Source organism: Coregonus clupeaformis, chromosome 12 (genome assembly GCF_020615455.1).
Source record: "Coregonus clupeaformis isolate EN_2021a chromosome 12, ASM2061545v1, whole genome shotgun sequence".
NCBI lineage: Eukaryota > Metazoa > Chordata > Actinopteri > Salmoniformes > Salmonidae > Coregonus > Coregonus clupeaformis.
This window is the reverse complement of record NC_059203.1, coordinates 27,710,162-27,737,770: the sequence shown is the minus strand read 5'-3', so window position 1 is coordinate 27,737,770 and position 27,609 is coordinate 27,710,162. Positions and strand designations below refer to the sequence as shown.

General features: G+C 43.5%; 1 protein-coding gene across 1 annotated transcript in view; it reads right to left on the bottom strand.

The window, feature by feature from the left end:
• Positions 1-19,833, bottom strand: part of LOC121578150 (testis-expressed protein 264 homolog) — a 120,555-nt gene extending 100,722 nt beyond the window's left edge. Inside the window, exon 1 of the mRNA XM_041892303.2 lies at positions 19,219-19,833. Within this exon, the coding sequence (XP_041748237.1) occupies positions 19,219-19,470 (252 nt within the window). The 5' untranslated portion in view covers positions 19,471-19,833. The remainder of the gene's footprint in view (positions 1-19,218) is intronic.
• Between the last annotated feature and the right edge of the window lie 7,776 nt (positions 19,834-27,609).

Genomic DNA, 27,609 nt, shown 5'->3' with positions numbered 1-27,609 from the left:
TACAGAGAGCTGGTAGTCCCATCCACCAAACTACCAGGTGTGAAACAGGGAAGGGACTCAGAGGGTATGCTAATTTGGTATAGAGCAGACCTAACTCACTCTATTAAATTAATCAAAACAGGAACATTTTACAATTCAAAAGGAAATTATCTCAACTGAGAAAAATGTCCTCCTGTGTGCTACCTATATCCCCCCACTAGAATCCCCATACTTTAATGAAGACAGTTTCTCCATCCTGGAGGGGGAAATCAATCATTTCCAGACCCAGGGACATGTACTAGTCTGTGGCGACCTAAATGCCAGAACTGGACAAGAACCTGACACCCTCAGCACACAGGGGGACAAACACCTACCTGGAGGTGACAGCATTCCCTCCCCCATATGCCCCCCTAGGCACAACTACGACAACATAACCAACAAAAACGGGTCACGACTCCTGCAGCTCTGTCGCACACTGGGTATGTACATAGTCAATGGTAGGCTTCGAGGGGACTCCTATGGTAGGTACACCTATAGCTCATCTCTTGGCAGTAGTACTGTAGACTACTTTATCACTGACCTCAACCCAGAGTCTCTCAGAGCGTTCACAGTCAGCCCACTGACACCCCTATCAGACCACAGCAAAATCACAGTCTACTTGAACAGAGCAATACTCAATCATGAGGCATCAAAGCCAAAGGAACTGAATAATATTAAGAAATGCTATAGATGGAAGGAAAGTAGTGTTGAAACCTACCAAAAAACAATTAGGAAACAACTAATTCAATCCATTCTAGACAACTTCCTGGACAAAACGTTCCACTGTAATAGTGAAGGTGTAAACTTGGCAGTAGAAAACCTAAACAGTATATTTGACCTCTCAGCTTCCCTATCAAATCTAAAAATCTCTAACAGAAAACCAAAGAAAAGTAATAACAGTGATAAATGGTTTGATGAAGAATGCAAAAACCTAAGAAAGAAATTGAGAAACCTATCCAACCAAAAACATAGAGACCCAGAAAACCTGAGCCTACGCCTTCACTATGGTGAATCACTAAAACAATACAGAAATACACTACGGAAAAAGAAGGAACAGCATGTCAGAAATCAGCTCAATGTAATTGAAGAATCCATAGACTCTAACACGAAGAGCTATCTATCCAAAACGGAGATGTATGGGTAAACCACTTCTCCAACCTTTTTGGCCCTATAACAGAGAACAAACAGCAAAAAAATATACATGATCAAATGCAAATCTTAGAATCAACTATTAAAGACTACCAGAACCCACTGGATTCTCCAATTACATTGAATGAACTACAGGACAAAATACAAACCCTCCAACCCAAAAAGTCATGAAATGATAAAATATACAGACCACAAATTTCAATTAGCTATACTTAAACTCTTTAACATCATCCTTAGCTCTGGCATCTTCCCCAATATCTGGAACCAAGGACTGATCACCCCAATCCACAAAAGTGGAGACAAATTTGACCCCAATAACTACCGTGGGATATGCATCAACAGCAACCTTGGGAAAATCCTCTGCATTATCATTAACAGCAGACTAGTTCATTTCCTCAGTGAAAACAATGTACTGAGCAAATGTCAAATTGGCTTTTTACCAAATTACCGTACGACAGACCACGTATTCACCCTGCACACCCTAATTGACAAACAAACAAACCAAAACAAAGGCAAAGTCTTCTCATGCTTTGTTGATTTCAAAAAAGCTTTTGACTCAATTTGGCATGAGGGTCTGCTATACAAATTGATGGAAAGTGGGGTTGGGGGAAAAACATACGACATTATAAAATCCATGTACACAAGCAACAAGTGTGCGGTTAAAATTGGCAAAAAACACACACATTTCTTTCCACAGGGCCGTGGGGTGAGACAGGGATGCAGTTTAAGCCCCACCCTCTTCAACATATATATCAACGAATTGGCGAGGGCACTAGAACAGTCTGCAGCACCCGGCCTCACCCTACTAGAATCTGAAGTAAATGTCTTCTGTTTGCTGATGATCTGGTGCTTCTGTCACCAACCAAGGAGGGCCTACAGCAGCACCTAGATCTTCTGCACAGATTCTGTCAGACCTGGGCCCTGACAGTAAATCTCAGTAAGACAAAAATAATGGTGTTCCAAAAAAGGTCCAGTTGCCAGGACCACAAATACAAATTCCATCTAGACACCGTTGCCCTAGAGCACACAAAAACGATACATACCTCGGCCTAAACATCAGCGCCACAGGTAACTTCCACAAAGCTGTGAACGATCTGAGAGACAAGGCAAGAAGGGCCTTCTATGCCATCAAAATGAACATAAAATTTGACATACCAATTAGGATCTGGCTAAAAATACTTGAATCAGTTATAGAACCCATTGCCCTTTATGGTTCTGAGGTCTGGGGTCCGCTCACCAACCAAGAATTCACAAAATGGGACAAACACCAAATTGAGACTCTGCATGCAGAATTCTGCAAAAACATCCTCCGTGTACAACGTAAAACACCAAATAATGCATGCAGAGCAGAATTAGGCCAATACCCGCTAATTATCAAAATCCAGAAAAGAGCCGTTAAATTCTATAACCACTTAAAAGGAAGCGATTCACAAACCTTCCATAACAAAGCCATCACCTACAGAGAGATGAACTTGGAGAAGAGTCCCCTAAGTAAGCTTGTCCTGGGGCTCTGTTCACAAACGCAAACAGACCCCACACAGCCCCAGGACAACAACAATAACAACACAATTAGACCCAACCAAATCATGAGAAAACAAAAAGAGAATTACTTGACACATTGGAAAGAACAAACAAATAAACAGAGCAAACTAGAATGCTATTTGGCCCTAAACAGAGAGTACACAGTGGCAGAATACCTGACCACTGTGACTGACCCAAACTTAAGGAAAGCTTTGACTATGTACAGACTCAGTGAGCATAGCCTTGCTATTGAGAAAGGCCGCCGTAGGCAGACCTGGCTCTCAAGAGAAGACAGGCTATGTGCACACTGCCTACAAAATGAGGTGGAAACTGAGCTGCACTTCCTAACCTCCTGCCAAATGTATGACCATATTAGAGACACATATTTCCCTCAGATTACAGCGATCCACAAAGAATTCGAAAACAAACCCAATTTTGATAAACTCCCTTATCTACTTGGTGAAAAACCACAGTGTGCCATCACAGCTGCAATATTTGTGACCTGTTGCCACAAGAAAAGGGCAACCAGTGAAGAACAAACACCATTGTAAATACAACCCATATTTATGTTTATTTATTTTCCCATTTGTACTTTAACTATTTGCACATTGTTACAACACTGTATATATACATAATATGACATTTGAAATGTCTTTATTCTTTTGAAACTTCTGAGTGTAATGTTTACTGTTAATATTTATTGTTAATTTCACTTTTGTTTACTATCTACTTCACTTGCTTTGGCAATGTTAACACACGTTTCCCATGCCAATAAAGCCCTTAAATTGAATTGAATTGAATTGAATTGAATTGAGAGACAGAGGAGAGAGAGAGAGAGGGGGGGAGAGAGAAAGAGATGGGGAGAGAGAGACAGAGAGAGAGAGGGGGTGGGGGAGAAGGAGAAAGAAAGAGAGGGGAGAGAGAGAGAGAGCGAGAGAGAGAGAGAGGGGGAGAAGGAGAGAGAGATAGCGGTAAAAAAGATTTTAATTCAATCACTGTTTGACAGCATCCCTTTCGATTTTAAAAACTTCCCATACATGTTTGCCCATGGAAGAAGTGGTCAGAAAGTGACTTTTGTGACCTGAATGACAAAACATTCCGGAGATGCTCAAAGTTTACACATTTTGCATACCCCTCCATACCATGAGACATCCATGTTTTCATCAATTGAAAAGATAAACTTTTTTCATATGTTGTAGTTTAGATCCTACTTCACATCATCTGAGGTTTTTGTGTTGTGCTCACCATCGGTTGAGACACAACCTTCTCTTGAATACAGAGTGGGTGTCATTTCAATCATAGAAATAGAATTCATACAATGGACCTATCCCTTCAGACCACTGCAATTTAGCTGGTACACCATTGAAATTTGAATTGACATTTTTTCATTCTCATTACTACCACAAAGATGGCCGCCGGTCCACCCACCATCGAATGTCAACTGAAATGTCAATTCTATTATCTATATTAGTATGATTTCAATTGGTTTCCTATGGAGAATTGACAGTATAATTTAAAACAACATATATTCCCATTTAAGTCAACATTCTCTGATGTGTGTTGTGGACCTCCAACCATCTTTGTGGTACAATTTATTCCCATTTTAGTACATTTATCAGCCAAAACATGACATCCACAATGTATTCAAGGGCATGATGTGTCTCAACCGATAGTGGGCACAACACAAACACCTCAGATGATATTGAATAGGGTCTAAGCTACAACATACAGTGGGGAAAAAAAGTATTTAGTCAGCCACCAATTGTGCAAGTTCTCCCACTTAAAAAGATGAGAGAGGCCTGCAATTTTCATCATAGGTACACGTCAACTATGACAGACAAATTGATTTTAAAAAATCCAGAAAATCACATTGTAGGATTTTTTATGAATTTATTTGCAAATTATGGTGGAAAATAATTATTTGGTCACCTACAAACAAGCAAGATTTCTGGCTCTCACAGACCTGTAACTTCTTCTTTAAGAGGCTCCTCTGTCCTCCACTCGTTACCTGTATTAATGGCACCTGTTTGAACTTGTTATCAGTATAAAAGACACCTGTTCACAACCTCAAACAGTCACACTCCAAACTCCACTATGGCCAAGATCAAAGAGCTGTCAAAGGACACCAGAAACAAAATTGTAGACCTGCACCAGGCTGGGAAGACTGAATCTGCAATAGGTAAGCAGCTTGGTTTGAAGAAATCAACTGTGGGAGCAATTATTAGGAAATGGAAGACATACAAGACCACTGATAATCTCCCTCGATCTGGGGCTCCACGCAAGATCTCAACCCGTGGGGTCAAAATGATCACAAGAACGGTGAGCAAAAATCCCAGAACCACATGGGGGGACCTAGTGAATGACCTGCAGAGAGCTGGGACCAAAGTAACAAAGCCTACCATCAGTAACACACTACACCGCCAGGGACTCAAATCCTGCAGTGCCAGACGTGTCCCCCTGCTTAAGCCAGTACATGTCCAGGCCCGTCTGAAATTTGCTAGAGTGCATTTGGATGATCCAGAAGAGGATTGGGAGAATGTCATATGGTCAGATGAAACCAAAATAGAACTTTTTGGTAAAAACTAAACTCGTCGTGTTTGGAGGACAAAGAATGCTGAGTTGCATCCAAAGAACACCATACCTACTGTGAAGCATGGGGGTGGAAACATCATGCTTTGGAGCTGTTTTTCTGCAAAGGGACCAGGACGACTGATCCGTGTAAAGGAAAGAATGAATGGGGCCATGTATCGTGAGATTTTGAGTGAAAACCTCCTTCCATCAGCAAGGGCATTGAAGATGAAACGTGGCTGGGTCTTTCAGCATGACAATGATCCCAAACACACCGCCCGGGCAACGAAGGAGTGGCTTCATAAGAAGCATTTCAAGGTCCTGGAGTGGCCTAGCCAGTCTCCAGATCTCAACCCCATAGAAAATCTTTGGAGGGAGTTGAAAGTCCGTATTGCCCAGCGACAGCCCCAAAACATCACTGCTCTAGAGGAGATCTGCATGGAGGAATGGGCCAAAATACCAGCAACAGTGTGTTGTGAAGACTTACAGAAAACGTTTGACCTGTGTCATTGCCAACAAAGGGTATATAACAAAGTATTGAGAAACTTTTGTTATTTGACCAAATACTTATTTTCCACCATAATTTGCAAATAAATTCATAAAAGATCCTACAATGTGATTTTCTGGATTTTTTTTTCTCATTTTGTCTGTCATAGTTGACGTGTACCTATGATGAAAATTACAGTCCTCTCTCATCTTTTTAAGTGGGAGAACTTGCACAATTGGTGGCTGACTAAATACTTTTTTTCCCCACTGTATGTGAATATGAAGAAAAAATAACACATTTTTAGATAATTTATGTTTAAGGTAAAAAATAAAAAACTTTTTTTCAAGAAATGTAAAAATAGTTTGACAATCCTATTTGTAAGCTTTTAAATTATATAAATCTCAACTGTTTATCTTTTCCAGTGATGAACACATAGATGTCTAATGTTTATTCACATGACCAGAGAGGGGGAACAATGTTTAGAGGCTAGCCCCTTGACCCTTAACCTTTGACCTGAAGTCCTGAGAGCACAGGTCTAGGGAACAGGCATAGGGGGATACAAAGTATGCATTCCCCAAAACCATATAGGGGACAGAAGCTGTGTAAACATAGACATGGATACCCCCTGACAAAAACACACATCACCACCGACCACACCCCTTTCCAGATGTTCTCCGGTATTTTTGAGCTTCATATGAGACTGACATATCACTAAACTCAATGAATGGCTGAGCCCATATGAGGCATTTAAAAAGGGTAAACAAGCTCAAATGTGGACCTATAGATGTGCAAAGGTAAAATTACTTCAAATGACCAACACTTTCAACTTCTGCGTCTACAACCTGCACAACACAATAGGCCAACCTTTGGTTCAAGGTAGTAGCCCTATACACCCTATTTCTGGCTTCGCTCTAGGGTACATGTTTGGGTATAGAATGGACACCCTGGGAAACAACATTCATATTTTCTAACACACGATAAGCTCATTATATGCAAACAAGAGGAATCAATAACAGATGTGGTAATTCCTCCTGAAGGTAATGTGTATGCTATCATATTCCACCCCCTCAATTCCAAATAGCACTGGGTTCTTTCTGATGCCATTATCTATATACCATTATCGCCATCTAGTGGATAATGGAGTAAATTACAAATCCAATCTGGAAATACCAGGGGAGAACGACTGCCACCTCTCATTGAACACACAGAAGTCAAATCAAATCTTATTTGTCACGTTTTGTAAACAACAGGTGTAGACTAACAGTGAAATGCTTACTTACAGGCCCTTCTGAACAATGCAACAAATAATATAAAAAATAATAAAAAATAATAATAACACAAGGAATAAATACACAATGAGTAACAATAACTTGGCTATATACACAGTGCACCATTACCGAGTCGATGTGCAGGGGTACGAGGTAATTGAGTATGTGGACACCTGCTCGTCGAACATCTCATTCCAAAATCATGGCCATTAATATGGAGTTGGTCCCCCCTTTGCTGCTTTAACAGCATCCAGTCTTCTGTGAAGGTTTTCCACTAGATGTTGGAATATTGCTGAGGGGATTTGCTTCCATTCAGCCACAAGAGCATTAGTGAGGTCGGGCACTGATGTTGGGCGATTAGGCCTGGCTCGGAGTCTGCGTTCCAATTCATCCCAAAGATGTTCGACAGGGTTGAGGTCAGGGCTCTGTGCATGCCAGTCAAGTTCTTCCACACCGATCTCGACAAACCATTTCTGTATGGACCTCGATTTGTGCACGGGGGCATTGTCATGCTGAAACAGGAAAGGGCCTTCCCCAAACTGTTGCCACAAAGTTGAAAGCACAGAATCATCTAGAATGTCATTGTATGCTATAGCATTAACATTTCCCTTCACTGCAACTAAGGGACCTAGCCCGAACCATGAAAAACAGCCCCAGACCATTATTCCTCCTCCACCTAACTTTACAGTTGGTACTATGCATTGGGGTAGATAGCATTCTCCAGGCATCCGCCAAACCCAGATTCACAGCACCCTCTGTAGCGCCTTGTGGTCGGATGCAAAGCATATCAAGCGGTGATGCAGCCAGTCAAGATGCTCTCAATGGTGCAGCTGTAAAAAAAAATGAGGATCTGAGGGCCCATGCCTAATCTTTTCAGCCTCCTGAAGGGTATGAGGCGTTGTCGTGCCCTCTTCACAACTGTGTATGGACCATGACAGTTCCTTAGTGATGTGGACACCGAGGAACTTGAAGCTCTCAACCTGCTCCACAACAGCCCTGTCAATGTGGATGGGGGCATTCTCTGCCCCCCGTTTCCTGTAGTCCACGATCACCTACATTGTCATCAAATCAAATTGTATTTGTAACATACACGTGTTTAGCAGATGTTATAGCGGGTGGAAATGCTTGTGCTTCTAGCTCCGACAGTGCAGTAATATCTAACAAGTAATATCTAACAATTTCACAACATATACCCAATACACACAAAACTAGTAAGGAATGGATTTTAAGAATATATGCATATAGACAAGCAATGACAGAGCGGCATGGACTAAGATACAATATAATATTATAGAATAGAATACAGTATATACATATGAGATGAGTAGTGCAAGATATGTAAACATTATTATAGTGACTGGTGTTCCATTTCTTAAAGTGGCCAGTGATTTCAATAGGCAGCAGCAGCCTCAAAAATACTAGTGATGGCTATTTAACAGTCTGATGGCCTTGAGATAGAAGCTGTTTTTAATTCTCTCGGTCCCAGCTTTGATGCACCTGTACTGACCTCGCCTTCTGGATGATAGCGGGGTGAACAGGCAGTGGCTCGGGTGGTTGATGTCCTTGATGATCTTTTTGGCCTTCCTGTGACATCGGGTGCTGTAGGTGTCTTGGAGGGCGGGTAGTTTGCCCCCGGTAATGCGTTCGGCAGACCGCACCACCCTCTGGAGAACCCTGCGGTTGCGGGCGGTGCAGTTGCTGTACCAGGCGGTGATACAGCCGGACAGGATGCTCTCAATTGTGCATCTGTAAAAGTTTGTGAGGGTTTTAGGTGCCAAGACAAATTTCTTCAGCCTCCTGAGGTTGAAGAGACTCTGTTGTGCCTTCTTCACCACATTGTCTGCGTGGGTGGACCATTTCAGTTTGTCGGTGATGTGTACGCCAAGGAACTTGAAGCTTTCCACCTTCTCCACTGCGGTCCCGTCGATGTGGATAGGGGGGTGCACCCTCTGCTGTTTCCTGAAGTCCACGATCATCTCCTTTGTTTTGTTGACGTTGAGTGAGGTTATTTTCCTGGCACCACACTCCTAGAGCCTTCACCTCCTCCCTGTAGGCGGTCTCGTTATTGTTGGTAATCAAGCCTACTACTGTTGTGTCGTCTGTAAACTTGATGATTGAGTTGGAGGCGTGCTTGGCCACGCAGTCATGGGTGAACAGGGAGTACAGGAGGGTGCTGAGCGCGCACCCTTGTGGGGCCCCAGTGTTGAGGATCAGAGAAGTGGAGATGTTGTTTCCTACCTTCACCACCTGGGGGCGGCCAGAATTGAAGTACAGGGCGGGGTTCAGACCCAGGGCCTCGAGCTTAATGATGAGCTTGGAGGGTACTATGGTGTTGAATGCTGAGCTATAGTCAATGAACAGCATTCTTACATAGGTATTCCTCTTGTCCAGATGGGATAGGGCAGTGTGCAGTGTGATGGTGATTGCATCGTCTGTGGATCTATTGGGGCGGGAAGCAAATTGAAGTGGGTCTAGGGTGACAGGTAAGGTAGTGGTGATATGATCCTTGACTAGTCTCTCAAAGCACTTCATGATGACAGAGGTGAGTGCTACAGGGCGATAGTCATTTAGTTCAGTTACCTTTGCTTTCTTGGCTACAGGAACAATGGTGGCCATCATGAAGCATGTGGGAACAGCAGACTGGGAAAGGGAGAGATTGAATATGTCCGTAAACACACCAGTCAGCTGGTCTGCGCATGCTCTGAGGACGCAGCTAGGGATGCCGTCTGGGCCGGCAGCCTTGCTGGGGTTAACATGCTTAAATGTCTTACTCAAGTCGGCCACGGAGAAGGAGAGGCCACAGTCCTTGGTAGTGGGCCTCATCGGTGGCACTGTGTTATCCTCAAAGCGGACGACAAAGGTGTTTAGCTTGTCTGGAAGCGAGACGTCGGTGTCGGCGACGTGGCTGGTTTTCCTTTTGTAGTCCGCGATTGTCTGTAGACACTGCCACATACGTCTCGTGTCTGAGCCGTTGAATTGCGACTCCACTTTGTCTCTATACTTATGTTTTGCCAGTTTAATTGCCTTGTGGAGGGAATAACTACACTGTTTGTATTCTGCCATATTCCCAGTCACCTTGCCATGGTTAAATGAGGTGGTTCGCGCTTTCAGTTTTGCGCGAATGCTGCCATCTATCCACGGTTTCTGGTTAGGGTAGGTTTTAATAGTCACAGTGGGCACAACATCACCTATACACTTCCTGATAAACTCAGTCACCGTTTCAGTGTATTCGTCTAAATTATTTTCGCAAGCTACCCGGAACATATCCCAGTCCGCGTGATCAAAACAATCTTGAAGCGTGGATTCCGTTTGGTCAGACCAGCGTTGAATAGTCCTTAGCACAGGTACTTCCTGTTTGAGTTTCTGCCTATAGGAAGGGAGGAGAAAAATTGAGTTGTAGTCAGATTTGCTGAAAGGAGGGCGGGGGAGGGCCTTATAACCATCACGGAAGTTTGAATAGCAATGGTCGAGGCTTTTAGCAGCGCGAGTACAACAGTCGATATGTTGATAGAACTTCGGCAGCCTAGTCCTCAAATTTGCTTTCTTAAAATCCCTGGCTACAATAAATGCAGCCTCGGGATATGTGCTTTCCAGTTTGCATAAAGTCCAGTGAAGTTCTTTGAGGGCCGTCGTGGTATCAGCTTGAGGGGGGATATAAACGGCCGTGACTACAACCAAAGAAAATTATCTTGGGAGATAATATGGTCAGCATTTGATTGTGAGGTATTCTAAGTCGGGTGAACAAAAGGACTCGAGTTCCTGTATGTTACTACAATTACACCATGAGTCGTTAATCATGAAACACACACCTCCGCCCTTCTGCTTCCCAGAGAGATATTTATTCCTGTCTGCGCGATGAACTGAGAACCCATCTGGCTGGACCGATTTCGACAGAATATCCCAAGAGAGCCATGTTTCCGTGAAACAAAGTATGTTACAGGCCTTGCTGTCTCTCTGGAAAGAAATCCTTGCCCGGAGCTCGTTGACCTTGTTAACCAGAGAATGAACATTAGCGAGTAGTATACTTGGAAGCGGTGGGTGGTGGGTGCGTCTCCTAAGTCGAACCAGCAGGCTGCTCCGAGTGCCTCTCCTCCGCCGGCGATGTTTTGGGTCAGCCGCTGGAATCAGTTCAGTTGCCCTGGGGAGAGCAAACAAAGGATCTGCTTCGGGAAAGTCGTATTCCTGGTCGTAATGCTGGTGAGTTACCGCTGCTCTGATATCCAATTGTTCCCCCGGCTGTATGTAATGATACAAACCACTTTCTGAGATAATAATGTAAAAAATAATACATAAAAAAACAAAATACTGCAACGTTTTCAAAGAGTTAGTCGCGAGGCCGCCATCTTCGTCGGCGCCAGTGTCTTACTATCTCTTGCTGATGTTGACGGAGAGTTTGTTTTCCCTGGCACCACACTGCCAGGTCTCTGACCTCCTCCCTGTAGTCTCATCGTCGTCGGTGATCAGGCCTACCACCGTTGTGTCGTCTGAAAACGTAATGATGGTATTGGAGTTGTGGGTGAACAGGGAGTACAGGAGGGTACTTAGCACGCACCTCTGACGGGCCCCCGGGTTAAGGGTCAGTGTGGCGGATGTGTTGTTGCCTACCCTCACCACCATGGGGCGGCCCGTCAGGAAGTCCAGGATCCAGTTGCAGAGGTACAGTGCCTTCAGAAAGTATTCATACCCCTTGACTTCTTCCACATTTTGTTGTGTTACAGCATGAATTTAAAATAGATACAATTTAGATTTTTTTCTCACTGGCCTACACACAATACCCCATAATGTCAAAGTGGAATCATGTTTTTCACATTTTTTATAAATTCATTCTAAATGAAAAGCTGAAATATCTTGAGTCAATAAGTATTTAACCCCTTTGTTATGGCAAGCCTAAATAAAAATGTGATCAACAAGTCACATAATAAGTTGCATGGACTCACTCTGTTTGCAATAATAGTGTTTAACATGATTTTTGAATGACTACCTCATCTCTGTACCCCACACATACAATAATCTCTAAGAACCCTCAGTCGAGCAGTGAATTTCAAACACAGATTCAACCACAAAGACCAGGGAGGTTTTCCAATGCCTCGCAAAGAAGGTCACCTATTGGTAGATGGGTAAAAAAAAGCAGACATTGAATATCCCTTTGAGCATGGTGAAGTTATTAATTACACTTTGGATGATGTATCAATACACCCAGTCACTACAGAGATACAGGCATCCTTCCTAACCCACTTGCCAGAGAGGAAAGAAACCACTCAGGGATTTCACCAATGGTGACTTTAAAACAGTTACTCCACAATACTAATCTAATTGACAGAGTGAAAAGAAGAAAGCCTGTACAGAATATTCAAAAACATGCATCCTGTTTGCAACAAGGCACTAAAGTAATGTGGCAAAGCACTTAACTTGTTGTCCTGAATACAAAAGTGTTATGTCTGGGGAAAATCCAATCCAACACATTACTGAGCACCACTCTCCTATTTTCAAGCACAATGGTGGCTGCATCATGTTATGGGTATGCTTGTAATCGTGAAGGACTGGCAAGTTTCAGGATAAAAAAGAAATGGAATGGAGCTAAGCACAGGCAACATCCTAGAGGGAAATTTGGTTCAGTCTGCTTTCCACCAGACACTGGGAGATGAATTCACCATTCAGCAGGACAATAACCTAAAACCCAAGGCCAAATCTACACTGGAGTTGCGAGTTGCTTACCAAGAAGACAGTGAATGTTCTTGAGTGGCCGAGTTACAGTTTTGACTTAAATCTACTTGAAAATCTATGACCTGAAAATGGTTATCCAATCTGACAGAGCTTTAAGAATTTTGAAAAGAATAATGGGCAAATGTTCCACAATCCAGGTGTGGAAAGCTCTTAGAGACTTAACAAGAAAGACTCACAGCTGTAATCTTTGCCAAAGGTGCTTCTACAAAGTATTGAGTCAGGGGTGTGACTACTGTAAATTAGATATTTCTGTATTTAATTTTCTATACATTTGTAAACATTTCTAAAAACATGTTTTCACTTTGTCATTATGGGGTATTGTGTATAGATGGGTGAGAAAAACAACAACAATGTAATCCATTTTTGAATTCAGGCTGTAACACAAAAGTGGAATAAGTCAAGGAGTACGAATACTTTCTGAAGGCACTGTAGGTGTTTAATCCCAGGGTCCATAATTTAGTGATGAGCTTGGAGGGCACTATGGTGTTGAATGCTGAGCTGTAGTCAATGTACAGCATTCTCATGTAGGTGTTCCTTTTGTCCAGGTGGAAAATGGCAGTGTGGAGTGCAATAGAAACGGTGTCATCTGTGGATCTGTAGGGGCAGTATGCGAATTGGAGTAGGTCCAGGGTGTCTGGGATAATGGTGTTGATGTGATCCATGACCAGCCTTTCAAAGCATTTCATGATACAGATGTGAGTGCTACGGGGCAATATTCATTTAGACAGGTTACCTTGGCATTCTTGGGCACAGGGACTATGGTGGTCTACTTGAAACATGTTGGTATTACAGACTGAGTCAAGGAGAGGTTGAAAATGTCACAGAAGACACTTGCCAGCTGTTCAGCGCAGGCTCTGAGTACGCGTCCTGGTAATCTGTCTGGCCCTGCGGCCTTGTGAATGTTAACCTGTTTAAAGGTCTTACTCACATTGGCTACGGAGAGTGTGATCACACAGTCGTCTGAAACAGCTGGTGCTCTCATGCACAGTTCAGTGTTGCTAGCCTTCGAAGCGCGCATAGAAGGTATTTAGATCGTCTGGTAGGCTACCGTCACTGGACAGCTCGCGGCTGGGTTTCCCTTTGTAATCAGTGATAGTTTGCAAGACATGCCACATCCGACGAGCGTCATAGCCGGTGTAGTAGGATTCGATCTTGGTCCTGTATTGACGCTTTGCCTGATTGATGGTTCGTCGGAGGGCGTAGTGGGATTTCTTATAAGCATCCGGATTAGTGTAACGCTCTTTGAAAGTGGCAGCTCTAGCCTTTAGCTCAGTGCGGATGTTGCCTGTAATCCATGGCTTCTGGTTGGGATATGTACATACGGTCAATGTGGGGACAATGTCGTTGATGTACTTATTTATAAAGCCGGTGACTGATGTGGTAAACTCCTCAATGCCATCAGATGAATGACTCTGAGTAACATAGGATATTACAGTTCTTCAGATCACGTTGATAGGATAGTCTCGAACGGAGCTCATCCAGTTTATTCTCCAGTGATTGCATGTTCGCCAATAGAACGGAGGGTAGAGGCGATTTAACCACTCTCCGACATAGTCTCGTCAGGTATCCCGCACGCCGGCCTTTATAGCGCCGTCTCCTCATTCTTCAAGTGTCGGGGATTTGGGCCTGGTCCACAATAATCAATATGTCTTTCGCCTCAGACTCATTGAAGTAGAAGTCCTCATCAAAATCGAGGTTAGTGATAGCTGTTCTGATGTCCAGAAGCTCTTTTTGGTAATAGGAAACGATGGCGGAAACATTATGTACAAAAAAAGTTAAGATGAGCGCAAAGAAATACACAAAATAGCACAATTGGTCAGGAGCCCATAAAACGGCCTCCATTCCCTCCAGCGCCATTACTAGGAGTTCATGGCCGACCGCGGTACTGTAGGCATTGTTAGCAGAAAACAGGATCCCCATTATAGTGAATGGAAAAATGGCAATCTTCATGGTCAATCTTCCTGTTTTTTTGTAGACAATCATGGTACCAATCATATATTCAAATACACCAGATGTATGTGCTTGAACAGAATATTTTAAAATCACACACAGAAGAAGTTATCAGGATAATTTAATTGCTAATAGCAGCCTGCAGTACCCTGGTCGGCCTTCAACTTGAGTTACTCAATGAGAGCGGGCAACACTGAGCTAGCCTGCAACGTCACTTCCTGGAGTAGCTCAAAATTTGCCCTTGTACTCCTTCTAAACAACGCACATTTTTTAAACGTTGGCAAAGAGTAAATTCTACAAAACTTAGTGTACTCTATTCGTAACCGATTATATTTTTTGGATCAGAAAAATGTATTGAGATAAAATGTTTCATCGATGAGAAAACTTGCAAAATGTCAGCCAAGTTTCATGTTCATGTTTCCATCTTCTTCCACTTCCCGTCACTGGACTTCCTCTCATCACCATTTTTGGTGGTTAGTGGAAGCTCCAACTGGAGACCCAACGGGGAGGAAGATGGCATAAGTGGATGTTCTTGTTGAATCAGATGGCGTGTCGAATGGAGATGAGAGTGAGAAGGATTGGATTACAGTGGCGAACACAAAAGGAAATAAGAAAAGTAAAGTGGTTGTGGAATCTAGTAAATCCAAGCCTAGTTCTGATTCGTTTTTGGTCGGAGTGAGGTTTCTGGATCGATGGAGTTACCTGGGAGATCTGTTTGAAGTCTCTATGAAAATCGTGGATGCGTTGGACGAGGTGGCGTCGGTGAGATTAACGAGAAGTGGGCTTAATTTGGTATTCTGTGTATCTGTGGAACAGAAGGAGCGTGCGCTGCGCCTCAACAAGATATTTGATTGGAATATGTTGCGTGTGGATCTTCGAAGCAAGATGCCTATCATGGTGGTTATCTCTGGGGTAGCGCTAGAAGTGAATGCAAAGGATATAATGTGAAGAATTGGATCAAGTGGTTGGTGGACACCGACTAACCAGCATGGTCGATGTTGTAAGGAAGCCTACTCCATAATATATATATACATTTTTTTAAAAGAAGAGTCTCTCCCTTCTCACATGTATTTGGGATTTGTGAGATACCCTTTAAGACAGGGTTCCCCAACTGGCGGCCCATGGTTTTATTTGGCCCCCCAAGTTCCAGCTCCAAGTGATTTTAATTTAGGAAATCTGTTCCAAGGATTCCCACGCATAATAGAAAGACACATATGATCGTACACAAATGTAAGCAAGGTTTGAAATGATTATGTTTTAGTCAAATATTATATCTGTTTGGGCTTCTTGCGGACAATTTCTAGTCTACAAATTATTTGTAATTATATTCCGGCCCCCCCACCAGCCAGTCAAGAAAAATATTTATCGGCCCGCGGCTGAATCTAGTTGATGATCCCTGCTTTAAGAGCTTTCATGCCCAAACCCATGCAGTGTGATAAATGCAAATTATTTGGTAATGTGTCACGTGTATGTAGACGGCAGTAGTATTGTATGCCAGGTGAGCCTAAATACTGCAATTGTGGTTGCGAACATGCGCCCGAATTCTTGAAATGCCCTGTTAGGGTGAAGGAGACAGAGGTGGCAAGAATAATGTCTCCTATCCGGAGGCGGTGAGAAGAGTGGAAGAAAGGTGTGACGTTGAACAAATAATGGTAGTAGGAGTAGAGACACCAGTGAAGTGCTTTGAAAGGCTGGTCATGGCTCACATCAACACCATCATCCCGGAAACCCTAGACCCACTCCAATTTGCATACCGCCCCAACAGATCCACAGATGACGCAATCTCAATCGCAATCCACACTGCACTTTCCTCACTGGACAAAAGGAACACCTATGTGAGAATGCTGTTCATAGACTACAGCTCAGCGTTCAACACCATAGTGCCCACAAAGCTAATCACTAAGCTAAGGACCCTGGGACTAAACACCTCCCTCTGCAACTGGATCCTGGACTTCCTGACGGGCCGCCCCCAGGTGATAAGGGTAGGCAACAACACATCTGCCACGCTGATCCTCAACACGGGGGCCCCTCAGTGGTGCGTGCTTAGTCCCCTCCTGTACTCCCTGTTCACGCACGACTGAGTTTCAAGTTCCTTGGTGTCCACATCACCAACAAACTATCATGGTCCAAACACACCAAGAAAGTTGTGAAGAGGGCACGACAACGCCTTTTCCCCCTCAGGAGACTGAAAAGATTTGTCATGGGTCCCCAGATCCTCAAAAAGGTCTACAGCTGCACCATCGAGAGAATCCTAACCAGTTGCATCACCGCCTGGTATGGCAACTGCTCGACATCCGACCGTAAGGCGCTACAGAGGGTAGTGCGTACGGCCCAGTACATCACTGGGGCCAAGCTTCCTGCCATCCAGGACCTATATACTAAGCGGTGTCAGAGGAAGGCCCAAAAAATTGTCGAAGACTCCAATCACCCAAGTCATAGACTGTTCTCTCTGCTACTGCACGGCAAGTGGTACCGGAGCGCCAAGTCTAGGTCCAAAAGGCTTCTTAACAGCTTCTACCCCCAAGCCATAAGACTGCTGAACAATTAATCAAATGGCCACTCTGACTATTTGCATTGACACCCCACCTTTGTTTTTACACCGCTGCTACTCGCTGTTTATCATGTATGCATAGTCACTTTATCCCTACTTACATGTACAAATTACCTCGACTAACCTGTATCCCCGCACATTGACTCGGTACCCCCTGTATATAGCCTCATTATTGTTATTTTACTGTGTTACTTTTTTAATTTATTTTTTACTTTATTTAGTAAATATTTTCTTAACTCTGTTTGTTGGTTAAGGGCTTGTAAGTAAGCATTTCACGGTAAGGTCTACACCTGTTGTATTCGGCGCATGTGACAAATACAATTTGATTTGATATTCCTTGTCAACAGAGGGACCCTGACATGTTGCATGTTAAGAAGGTGAACTTTGTAGCATTTATTGCATTGGTTATCAACTGCACAAGAAAATCTGAGAAAATAGGCATAGGTGTGAGTGCGGCTGAATTTTTTTTTTTTTACAGCAGAGGCATTACAAGGAATCTATGAATGCTACGTCCTCACAGGCCCCTGAGCCTGTTTAGGGATGTGATTTGAACTGTGACTGAAGAAGTGGGATGGTTTTTGATTGATTTATCAAAAACCCAGAAACAGTAGGTGGCGGCAATACACCAATAGGTTGTAGTCTGCCATAAAACCTCAAAGAAGATGATGACTAGATGCTTCAAATTTTCACCCCCTGCAATCCATCTGGGTTTCCCCTATCCATCTGTGGTGGTAGTGAATAAAATAATTCCATTGAACTTCCCATGTTGAAAAGACATTGCTGCTGATAGGCCCATTCAATGCTGTAATTGTTACTTTGGGCTAGGCTAAATCTTGTCTGATTAATCAGACTGTAATACACAATTCATTGGTATATACAGCCTGACACATTTGAGTGCAAAATCGTGTAGACCTAAATGTCCCTTGCAAGCCAGAAGGTTTAATAAAATGACATTTAAACTTACTCTACCAGTTGTTTGTGCAGTTTGTCCTTCAGCCGCTCGAAACTTCAGACAAATATCCACAGGAAAGTATTGAGCCGGTAGGTGTATGGTTCTGTCGGCTTGAATTTCCGGTGTGTATTGTACCGAAGCATGCAACATAAACACTTGCACAATAAACAATAACCGTGTGTAACCAAACCACAGACTGAACGTTGCTTGCATTCAGCTGGCAGTGGAAAACCTACAGGCTCTCTAAAACGTTGGGTAAACAATATTTTCCTGTGGATATTTTGACTGAAATTTTGAGTGGGTGAAAGACAACCCGCACAGACAATCGGTAGAGTAAGTTTAAATGTACTTTTATTCAACATTCTGGTATGTAAGGAACATTTACACAATTTTGAACTCAAATGTGTCTGTTGCCAATTAATTGTGTATTATAGCCTGATTAATCAGACAAGGCTAAATCCTGTGTGACACAACCTGTGTTGAGTCAGAGCCAGGTAAGATCACAGAAACTGTAGCCTTCTAGTACTAGATCCTACCTCCAATACGAGATTCAAACTCAACCCTGCTGCATGACCTACTGAGACTCGTGAAACTTGATTTATCTTAGATTATATGGGCCACCTGGGGCCCACTGCAGCCACCTATACAATAATGTAGGCTATTACTCACTGCTGTAAGTCACTTTGGATAAAATGGCATCCCTAACATCTTCAACACTCTGAATACAGTAATTACAGACCAAGGTCATTTAGCAGTGCATGCCAGCCTTTATGATGTCAGCTAGAGAGCAATGGGCTTCAGTACTGTCTAACATAGGCCTGATAATAGCCTGTTCTTTCTCAAGACAAGAAGACCAATTCATAGAAAAGGGATTTATGTGTGCATATCCCTAACATCTTCATCACCACTTAATGGCTGGTAAGTGAGCCTAACATCAGACTTCTAGTAATGGTGTCTGTGTGTGCACAGGAAGTTGACTAGCACTGCGCAGGCAGGGGGTTGTGTTCTATAGCTAGCTAGTCAAGTTTACCTTTTTAGGATCATCGTAGAACACTCCAATTCTAGACAGATTGGGTCCAATGCTGCAACTCTCAGTAAAAAGTTGTCCACAATCTTTATATGGTCCCTGTTTGAACTTGTAGGCGATTGTGATGTTCTTGATTGGAGGAGAACCAGTCCGGATGTGTATTTCTGACAACAGTCCCGAGTACAGAACGTACACTACAATTGTCACAAAACTCAACAAGACGAAAATTAAACACAAAATTAACCATTCTGACATGATGTATGTCCTACAACGTAGCTTTGGTTGTTGAAACCTTTTCAGCCTTTGCGATTTACTAAAACACAGTCGGGAATTGATTTATGTTGGTAGCTAACTAGCTGGCTTGAAAGCCAACTAAAGCCACAACTACTTTCACAGTTAAAACGTCCGTTAACTTGATAATAACGCTCACATAACGCCATGAACAACGGGTCCGTTCAAATCCAGATTAATTTCCCTAAACAACAAAGACCAGTTGAAAACAACTTCCTGGGATGCACATCTGTGGAGACGAAAGTGGTGTATCGTTGTTTTCCATGACCATTGCTATTCAATATATCAGTCATATAAATTGTTGCTACCGACGTTTATAAACCAGAAAAAATCTACCAATGTGATTTCAAATTCAAACCATATCCCAACGAATAAAATTACTCGCTATAGAAAATGTGATAATCTACCATACACCCCTCTATCTTTTTATCTTGGTCCAATCGATGATTCGGTTTGCTCCGTGAGACGCCACCAGAGGTCAATAAAGCCTCATGGAAGTTGTTACTGGGCAATTCCATGATAACGGAATGAAAAACAAAAACCATTGATTGCAAAGTTAAATAAACCATATAAATATATGCACAATGACTGCTTTTAACAATTTTCCACAGAACATTTTACAAAAACACATTTACTCGAAGAACATATGTGCAGATGTAAAGTTTGGTATCAGAATGACTGTAAAATCTCCCTTAATGTTTTATGTGACCACGTTTTCCAAAACCTTAAATATCTAATCTGAATTAAGATTAAGAAATGTCTGCAGAAAGAAAGGGGTGTCAGCTATGATCAAAACATTTATTTTGGTTATTGAACTACAGTAAGTGAAGTGGATTAACACCCGGTAATGGAATGATGGTAACAGATTTACATAATGGGTCCCTGATCTGTGGGACAGAAATGCATAATTATGAATGTCCTTCTCTTCATGGTGATGTATCCTGAGTAAGTACACAAAGGTAGAAAAATGTAATATCCTCCTTTGCATGTGTGGTTATTATTCTAATGAGCTTTGCCCCCAAACAAGACCAAATTTGGGTGTTCCGGACCGGACCAAATCTGCACCAATCATAGAGGTCTATGTTTCACAAGTTTGGACATCACAGTACAGCACAGTAGAGCGCAGTAGAGTAGAGTTCAGTACAGTACAGTACCGTTTAGAGCGCAGTAGAGTAGAGTTCAGTACAGTACAGTACAGTTTAGTTCAGTATAGTAAAGTACAGTAGATTTCAGTACAGTACAATAAAGTCAATTTTACTGTACCTTACTCTAGTGTGCTCTACTGTACTGTACTGTACTGTACTGTACTGTACTAAACTCTACTGTATAGTACTGTACTGTATTTTACTAACCTATAATCTACTTCTCTGTACTGTACTGTGCTGTCCAAACTTGTGAAACAGACGTCTATGATTGGTTCAACATCCATGGACATCCGGTGTTGGTCAGTGCTCAGTGGGTGAGAGGGCTGGTTACCGTCAATTTAAACAGAGGTGTCAGTAAGAGCCGGGAGAGGTGACATTAACTGGAGAGAGAGAGGAGAGAGACAGGGAGAGAGAGAGGGAGGGGTTGTCCAGACACTCTTGCTTTGACCACCACGTAACAGAAAGTGAAAGAAAACATTGAGCTGAACATAACAGTATGCCCAACCCGTATAATATCGGAAGGGAGGAGAGTAGCAGGTGATCCAACTGTGGTTTGTGACTACTATGAATTCTCATTGTAGACACTTCAGTTGCAGTCATTCTGTTATTGATTTGTTGGGTCATTCTGATATCAATTTGGTAACAGAATGATGCGTTGTAAACACTTAATAAATCATTAACCAAATTGTTATCAGTACAAACACTATAACTAATTGGTAGGTCTACCTTTGGGAACTTCTGTCATTATGTGAACTTTCATTACCCTCCATCCTCATGAGGCAGAGAAATGTGAAAATATCTTAAAGATATGTGGGTTTTTGGTAACATTTACATTTTAAGCAGACGCTCTTATCCAGAGCGACTTACAGGAACAATTAGGCTTAAGTGCCTTGCTCAAGGGCACATCGACAGATCTTTCACCTAGTCGGCTCGGGGATTAGAACCTGCGACCTTTCGGTTACTGGCACAACGCTCTTAACCACTAAGCTACCTGCCGCCCCATGTGCCCATTTTCTGCTAGATGTTTTCTAAGACCCCTTTTCAATCTATTTGACCAGAAATCAAAGCCTGGATAGGAAATGGTTGAACATTTCAAAAAAATATTTAGACTCTTCACTTTCATTTGACAACACATTTGATGTGTTCCTATGAACTTCACATGATAGTACTCATGGGAAATGCCCTACTACACTATACACACAGACACAGCGGTCTTCTGTAGCTCAGCTGGTAGAGCACGGCACTTGTAATGCCAGGGTAGTGGGTTTGTTCCCCGGGACAACCCAAACACAAAAATTTATGCACGCATGACTGTAAGTCGCTTTGGATAAAAGCGTCTGCAAAATAGCATATTATAATAGACTATAATGTATTTGACACCAAATCCCCTTGATAAAGATGTAAAGGCTCTGGTACCGCTTGCCGTGCGGTGGCGGAGATAACAGTCTATGACTAGGGTGGCTGGAGTCTTTGACAATTTTTAGGGCCTTCATCTGACACCGCCTGGTATAGAGGTCCTGGATGGCAGGAAGCTTGGCCCCAGTGATGTACGGGCCGTACGCATTACCCTCTGTAGTGCCTTGCGGTCGGAGGCCGAGCAGTTGCCATACCAGGCAGTAATGCAACCAGTCAGCATGCTCTCGATGGTGCAGCTGTAGAACCATTTGAGGATCTGAGGACCCATGCTAAATCTTTTCAGTCTCCTGAGAGGAAATAGGTTTTGTCGTGCCCTCTACACAACTGTCTTGGTGTACTTGGACCATGTTAATTTGTTAGTGATGTGGACACCAAGGAACTTAAAGCTCTCAACCTGCTCCACTACAGCCCCGTCTATTAGAATGGGGGCGTGCTCGGTCCTCTTCTTTTTCCTGTAGTCCACAATCATCTCCTTTGTCTTGATCATGTTGAGGGAGAGGTTGTTGTCCTGGCAACACACGGCCAGGTCTCTGACCTCCTCCCTATAGGCTGTCTCGTCGTTGTCGGTGACCAGGCCTACCACTATTGTGTCATCTGCAAACTTAATGATGGTGTTGGAGTCGTGCCTGGCCATGCAGTCATGAGTGAACAGGGAGTACAGGAGGGGACTGAGCACGCACCCCTGAGGGGACCCAGTGTTGAGTATCAGTGTGGCTGATGTGTTGTTACCTACCCTTACCACCTGGGGGCGGCCCGTTAGGAAGTCCAGGATCCAGTTGCAGAGGGAGATGTTTAGTCCGAGGGTCCTTAGCTTGGTGATGAGCTTTGAGGGCACTATGGTGTTGAACGCTGAGCTGTAGTCAATGAATAGCATTCTCACATAGGTGTTCCTTTTGTCCAGGTGTGAAAGGGCAGTGTGGAGTGCAATAAAGATCGCATCATCTGTGGATCTGTTGGGGCGGTATGCAAATTGGAGTGGGTCAAGGGTTTCTGGGATAATGGTGTTGATGTGAGCCATGACCAGCCTTTCAAAGCACTTCATGGCTACAGACGTGAGTGCTACGGGTCGGTAGGCATTTAGGCAGGTTACCTTAGTGTTCTTGGGCACGGGGACTATGGTGGTCTGCTTGAAACATGTTGGTATTACAGTCTCAGACAGGGAGAGGTTGAAAATGTCAGTGAACACACTTGCCAGTTAGTCAGCGCATGCTCGGAGTACACGTCTTGGTAATCCGTCTGGCCCTGCAGCCTTGTGAATGTTGACTTGTTTAAAGGTCTTACTCACATCGGCTATGGAGAGCGTGATCACATAGTCGTCCGGAACAGCTGATGCTCTCATGCATGTTTCAGTGTTACTTGCCTCGAAGCGTGCATAGAAGTAATTCATATAATTTATATATTTATAGGCTGCATTTATTGTAGCCGGGTATTTTAACAAAACAAATTTGAGGACTAGGCTTCCGAAGTTCTATCAACATATCAACTGTTGTACTCGCGCTGCTAAAATCCTTGACCATTGCTATTCGAACTTCCGGGATGGTTATAAGGCCCTCCCCCACCCTCCTTTCAGCAAATCTGACTACAACTCAATTTTGCTCCTCCCTTCCTATAGGCAGCAACTCAACCAGGAAGTAGCCGTGTTAAGGACTATTCAACGCTGGACTGACCAATCGGAACCACACTTCAAGATTGTTTGGATCACGTGGACTGGGATATGTTCCGGGTAGCTTGTGTCACGAACCGGCTCAAGTTCGTAACAAAAGGGAGACACGTGGAGACAAGGAATACCCAAAATATATATTTATTAGCTAAAGTAAACTAAATCAAATAACGATGGGGTGTGTAATCAGTAGTGTAAGTGAGTGTTTGCTTGCTTGCATAAATGTAATATGAAAAAGTGTTGAGAGGTGCCAAAGCAAACAACCAAAAAGGCCACAAAAATATCACAACCAAAGTCAAAGTATCTGCCTGGAGAGAGTCTCCCTCATGAATGTGGAAGAGGTCCATTTATACTGGGACACACCCGGCCCAGGTGTTTCCCATGTAGCTGACGACCCTCCCAACTCCGCCCACCGGCATCCTAATAAGGAAACAAGAGCAAAGAGAGAATACGGCAGACAGAGTGGGAGGGTCGTCACACCCCCCATAAGACCGGGGACCAACAAGGACCCCCGGACCAACGTACCAGCCCCTGCGTCCCAAACCGACAAATTGTACATGTTCACACCTCCACTTGCCCCACCCATCATCCTCCTCTCCAGACCTCAGCAACCTTTACACAGGAAGCAACCTTTAAGAGGAAAGAAGAACACAAGACTAGGAAGGGACAAACAGGAAAGATAGAACATGACAAAATCAAACCATGGTCGGTCACATCAATATTCATGAACAGGGCGCACGAGAGAGCGCATCAGCCAAAAGAACAGCCTTACCGTCCTCTGTAGACTCCCACTGTTCAGTCTCAGAGGAACGTGCATAATAGGGTTTTAACACATTTACATGGCACAGTTGGTGGGCTTTCCTCCGTTCTGGAGTGGCAACTAGATAATTTTGCTCAGTGTACTGGCGCACCACTGTATATGGACCTTGAAACTTGGCTTGAAAAGGAGAACCAACAATTGGCAGCAGAGCCAGAACCTGATCACCTGGACTAAAGTGACGAGGCTCAGCTCGGCGATCATATATGCTCTTCATCCTGTCCTGTGAAGATGATAGCTTCTCTTTAGCCATTTCACCAGCGGCATACAAGCGTCGCCGAAAATCACCCACATATGATAACAGGGACTGAGGAGGCTCGGGAGACTTCCAGTCATCCTGGAGAACAGATAAAAGCCCACGCACCCGATGTCCAAACACTATGTCATTTGGACTAAAACCTGTGCTCTCCTGTGAAACCTCCCTAGCAGCTAACAATAACCAAGGCAACCCCTCCTCCCAATCCTTTTCCATCTCAGTACAATAAGCTCTCAACAAAGACTTAAGTGTTTGATGGAACCGTTCCAGTGCTCCTTGACTTTGGGCATGATAGGCGCTAGACAAATTGTGTTTAATATGGAGTTGTTGGAGAACCTGACCAAAGAGATTAGAGGTGAAATTAGATACTTGATCACTTTGAATGACCTTAGGGATTCCAAACAGTGAGAGAAACTGAGTCAAAGCTTTTAACACAGCCTTAGTCGTGATAGACCGGAGAGGATAGGCAGCAGGAAACCTAGTGGTCTGACACATCATAGTCAACAAATAATTACTACCCTTTCTAGAACGAGGCAGAGGACCAACACAATCAATAATCAAATACTCAAAAGGTTTACTGAGTACAGGAATAGGGAACAGTGGTACCGGCTTAATAGCTTGATTAGGTTTACCAGTTAATTGACAGGTGTGACAAGTTTTGATGAAATCAGAAACATCCCTCTTTAATCTTGGCCAAAAGAAATGTCGTAATATACGATTGTAGGTTTTTCTCACACCCATATGCCCAGCAACGTCATTGTGAGAAGTTGTTAGCGCCAACTCACGAAGCTTAACTGGTACCACCACCTGACTAATCGCCTCCCCCAGAAAACAACTACCATGAGACATCCACTTTCTCATCAGGACCTCCTCTTGGAGAAAATAGCCCTGTGCGACATCTCCCAACTGTTCCACAGGCACAATTTGGTCCCGCAACTCTTCTAATGTAGGGTCAGTCCGTTGCGCCTCGATTAAATCGGAGCGGGATATAGATAACGGGATAACAGGGAAAACAGTAACAGACTTCTTTGTGGTATTCTCGTTAGCCAGCTCCGTGACCAGGTCGTCATGGATCATAGAACGCGTCACTGCACACGCAGAAAACACCTCTGGGAAATTCTGCGCACTCTCATCAGGAATCCCTACAATTGACGGCTTAGTGGAAACCACTAAAGATGGAAACGCGATAGGCCACACACGCTCCCCAGCCAAGTTATTTCCAAGGATCACGTCAATACCCTCAATAGGCAATGAAGGACGCACCCCCCACAACAACCTCACCTTTCACCAGTCCACAATCCAACATCAGTTTATGCAATGGAACTGACAGAGTGTTCAAACCTATTCCCCTAATTAGAACACTATTCCCGAATCAGTCTCCGCAGAGAAGGGTAACACAGATTCCAACACAAATGATTCAGAGGCACCTGTGTCTCTTAGGATCTTTACTGGCACTAGGTTCTTACTTCCTACCATAGACACAAAACCCTCCGTAACGAAAGGTAAATAGTCGGGATCAATATACCCTTTCACCTGGCTCTGGGCATGAGACAATGCGTCAGGAGTGAACTGATGTGGAACAGGAGCTGCTAACGCTGCAGGCCTCGATTTACCATAAGCACCTGTACTGAATTTACCCCTAGACCTAAGAATCGGACATTCATTTTTCCAATGACCTAATTCTTGACAGTAGTGACACTCTTGACCAACGTCAGTTTTACCACGGGTATCAGGCTCAACCCTAGTTGAATGAAACTCTGCCCGGGAACCGAAGTATCTCGACGAGCGGCCCAAATCTCTGCGAACGCCCCCACTCACTCCGAATACGGGGTTCTGCAAAAACATTTTTGTGAGTCAACACATATTCATCTGCCAAAACCGCAGCTTCAGCGACAGTCTTTATTTTTCGTTCGTTAATGTACGTCGCTATACGATCAGGGATTGTGTCCTTAAATTGTTCTAACATAATCAGATCACACAGCCCTTGAAAAGTCATAACTGCAGAGGCAGAACACCAGCGATTGAACTGTGAAGATAATATTCGCGCAAACTCAACATGAGTCTGCTGATCATCCCTTTTTAAAGTTCTAAATCGTTGGCGGTAAGCCTCAGGGACCAATTCATAACTCTGTAACACAGCCGTTTTAACCTTCTCATAACTAACACTGTCTGCTACACTAAGAGCTGAATATGCTTCTTGCGCTTTACCAGTCAGCACACACTGCAACATCAAAGTGCGATCAGAATCAGGCCAACTCCTAGCGTCAGCAACACGCTCAAACAACGAAAAGAATGTCTCCGGGTCCTTTTCATTAAACTGGGGCAACAACCGTAAATTCCCTACAACATCAAATGTGTCTGGATTACGACCAAAAGAGGAACGACCCCTAGGTAACTCTGGGTCACCTTCCCAGAGCAAACTCTCCCCTGAGAGCTTTCCTTCTCTAACCAACTCTAGTCGCTTTTGTTGCAGCTTGATTTTAGCACGCTCCATATCCTGTTTAAATTCCAATTCCCTTTTCATATTTTACACGATCATGCTCCATTTTAGCTTGTTCATGCTCCATTTTAGCTTGTTCATGCTCCATTTTAGCTCTTTGTCCATTTTTTTTCATGCTCTAGCTGTAACAGAAGCAGTTCTTTCTGCTGTTCAAAAAGAAGACCACTATGACTAACCGATGGAGCGGTCATTGTAACATATCGGGGAGACAACGTGTCCTCAGCAGAGGCTGCCCCAGTGGTAACATCCAGAATACCACTCTCCATCAAATTGGCCTTCAATATTAACCTAATATAATTTTTTAGGCGT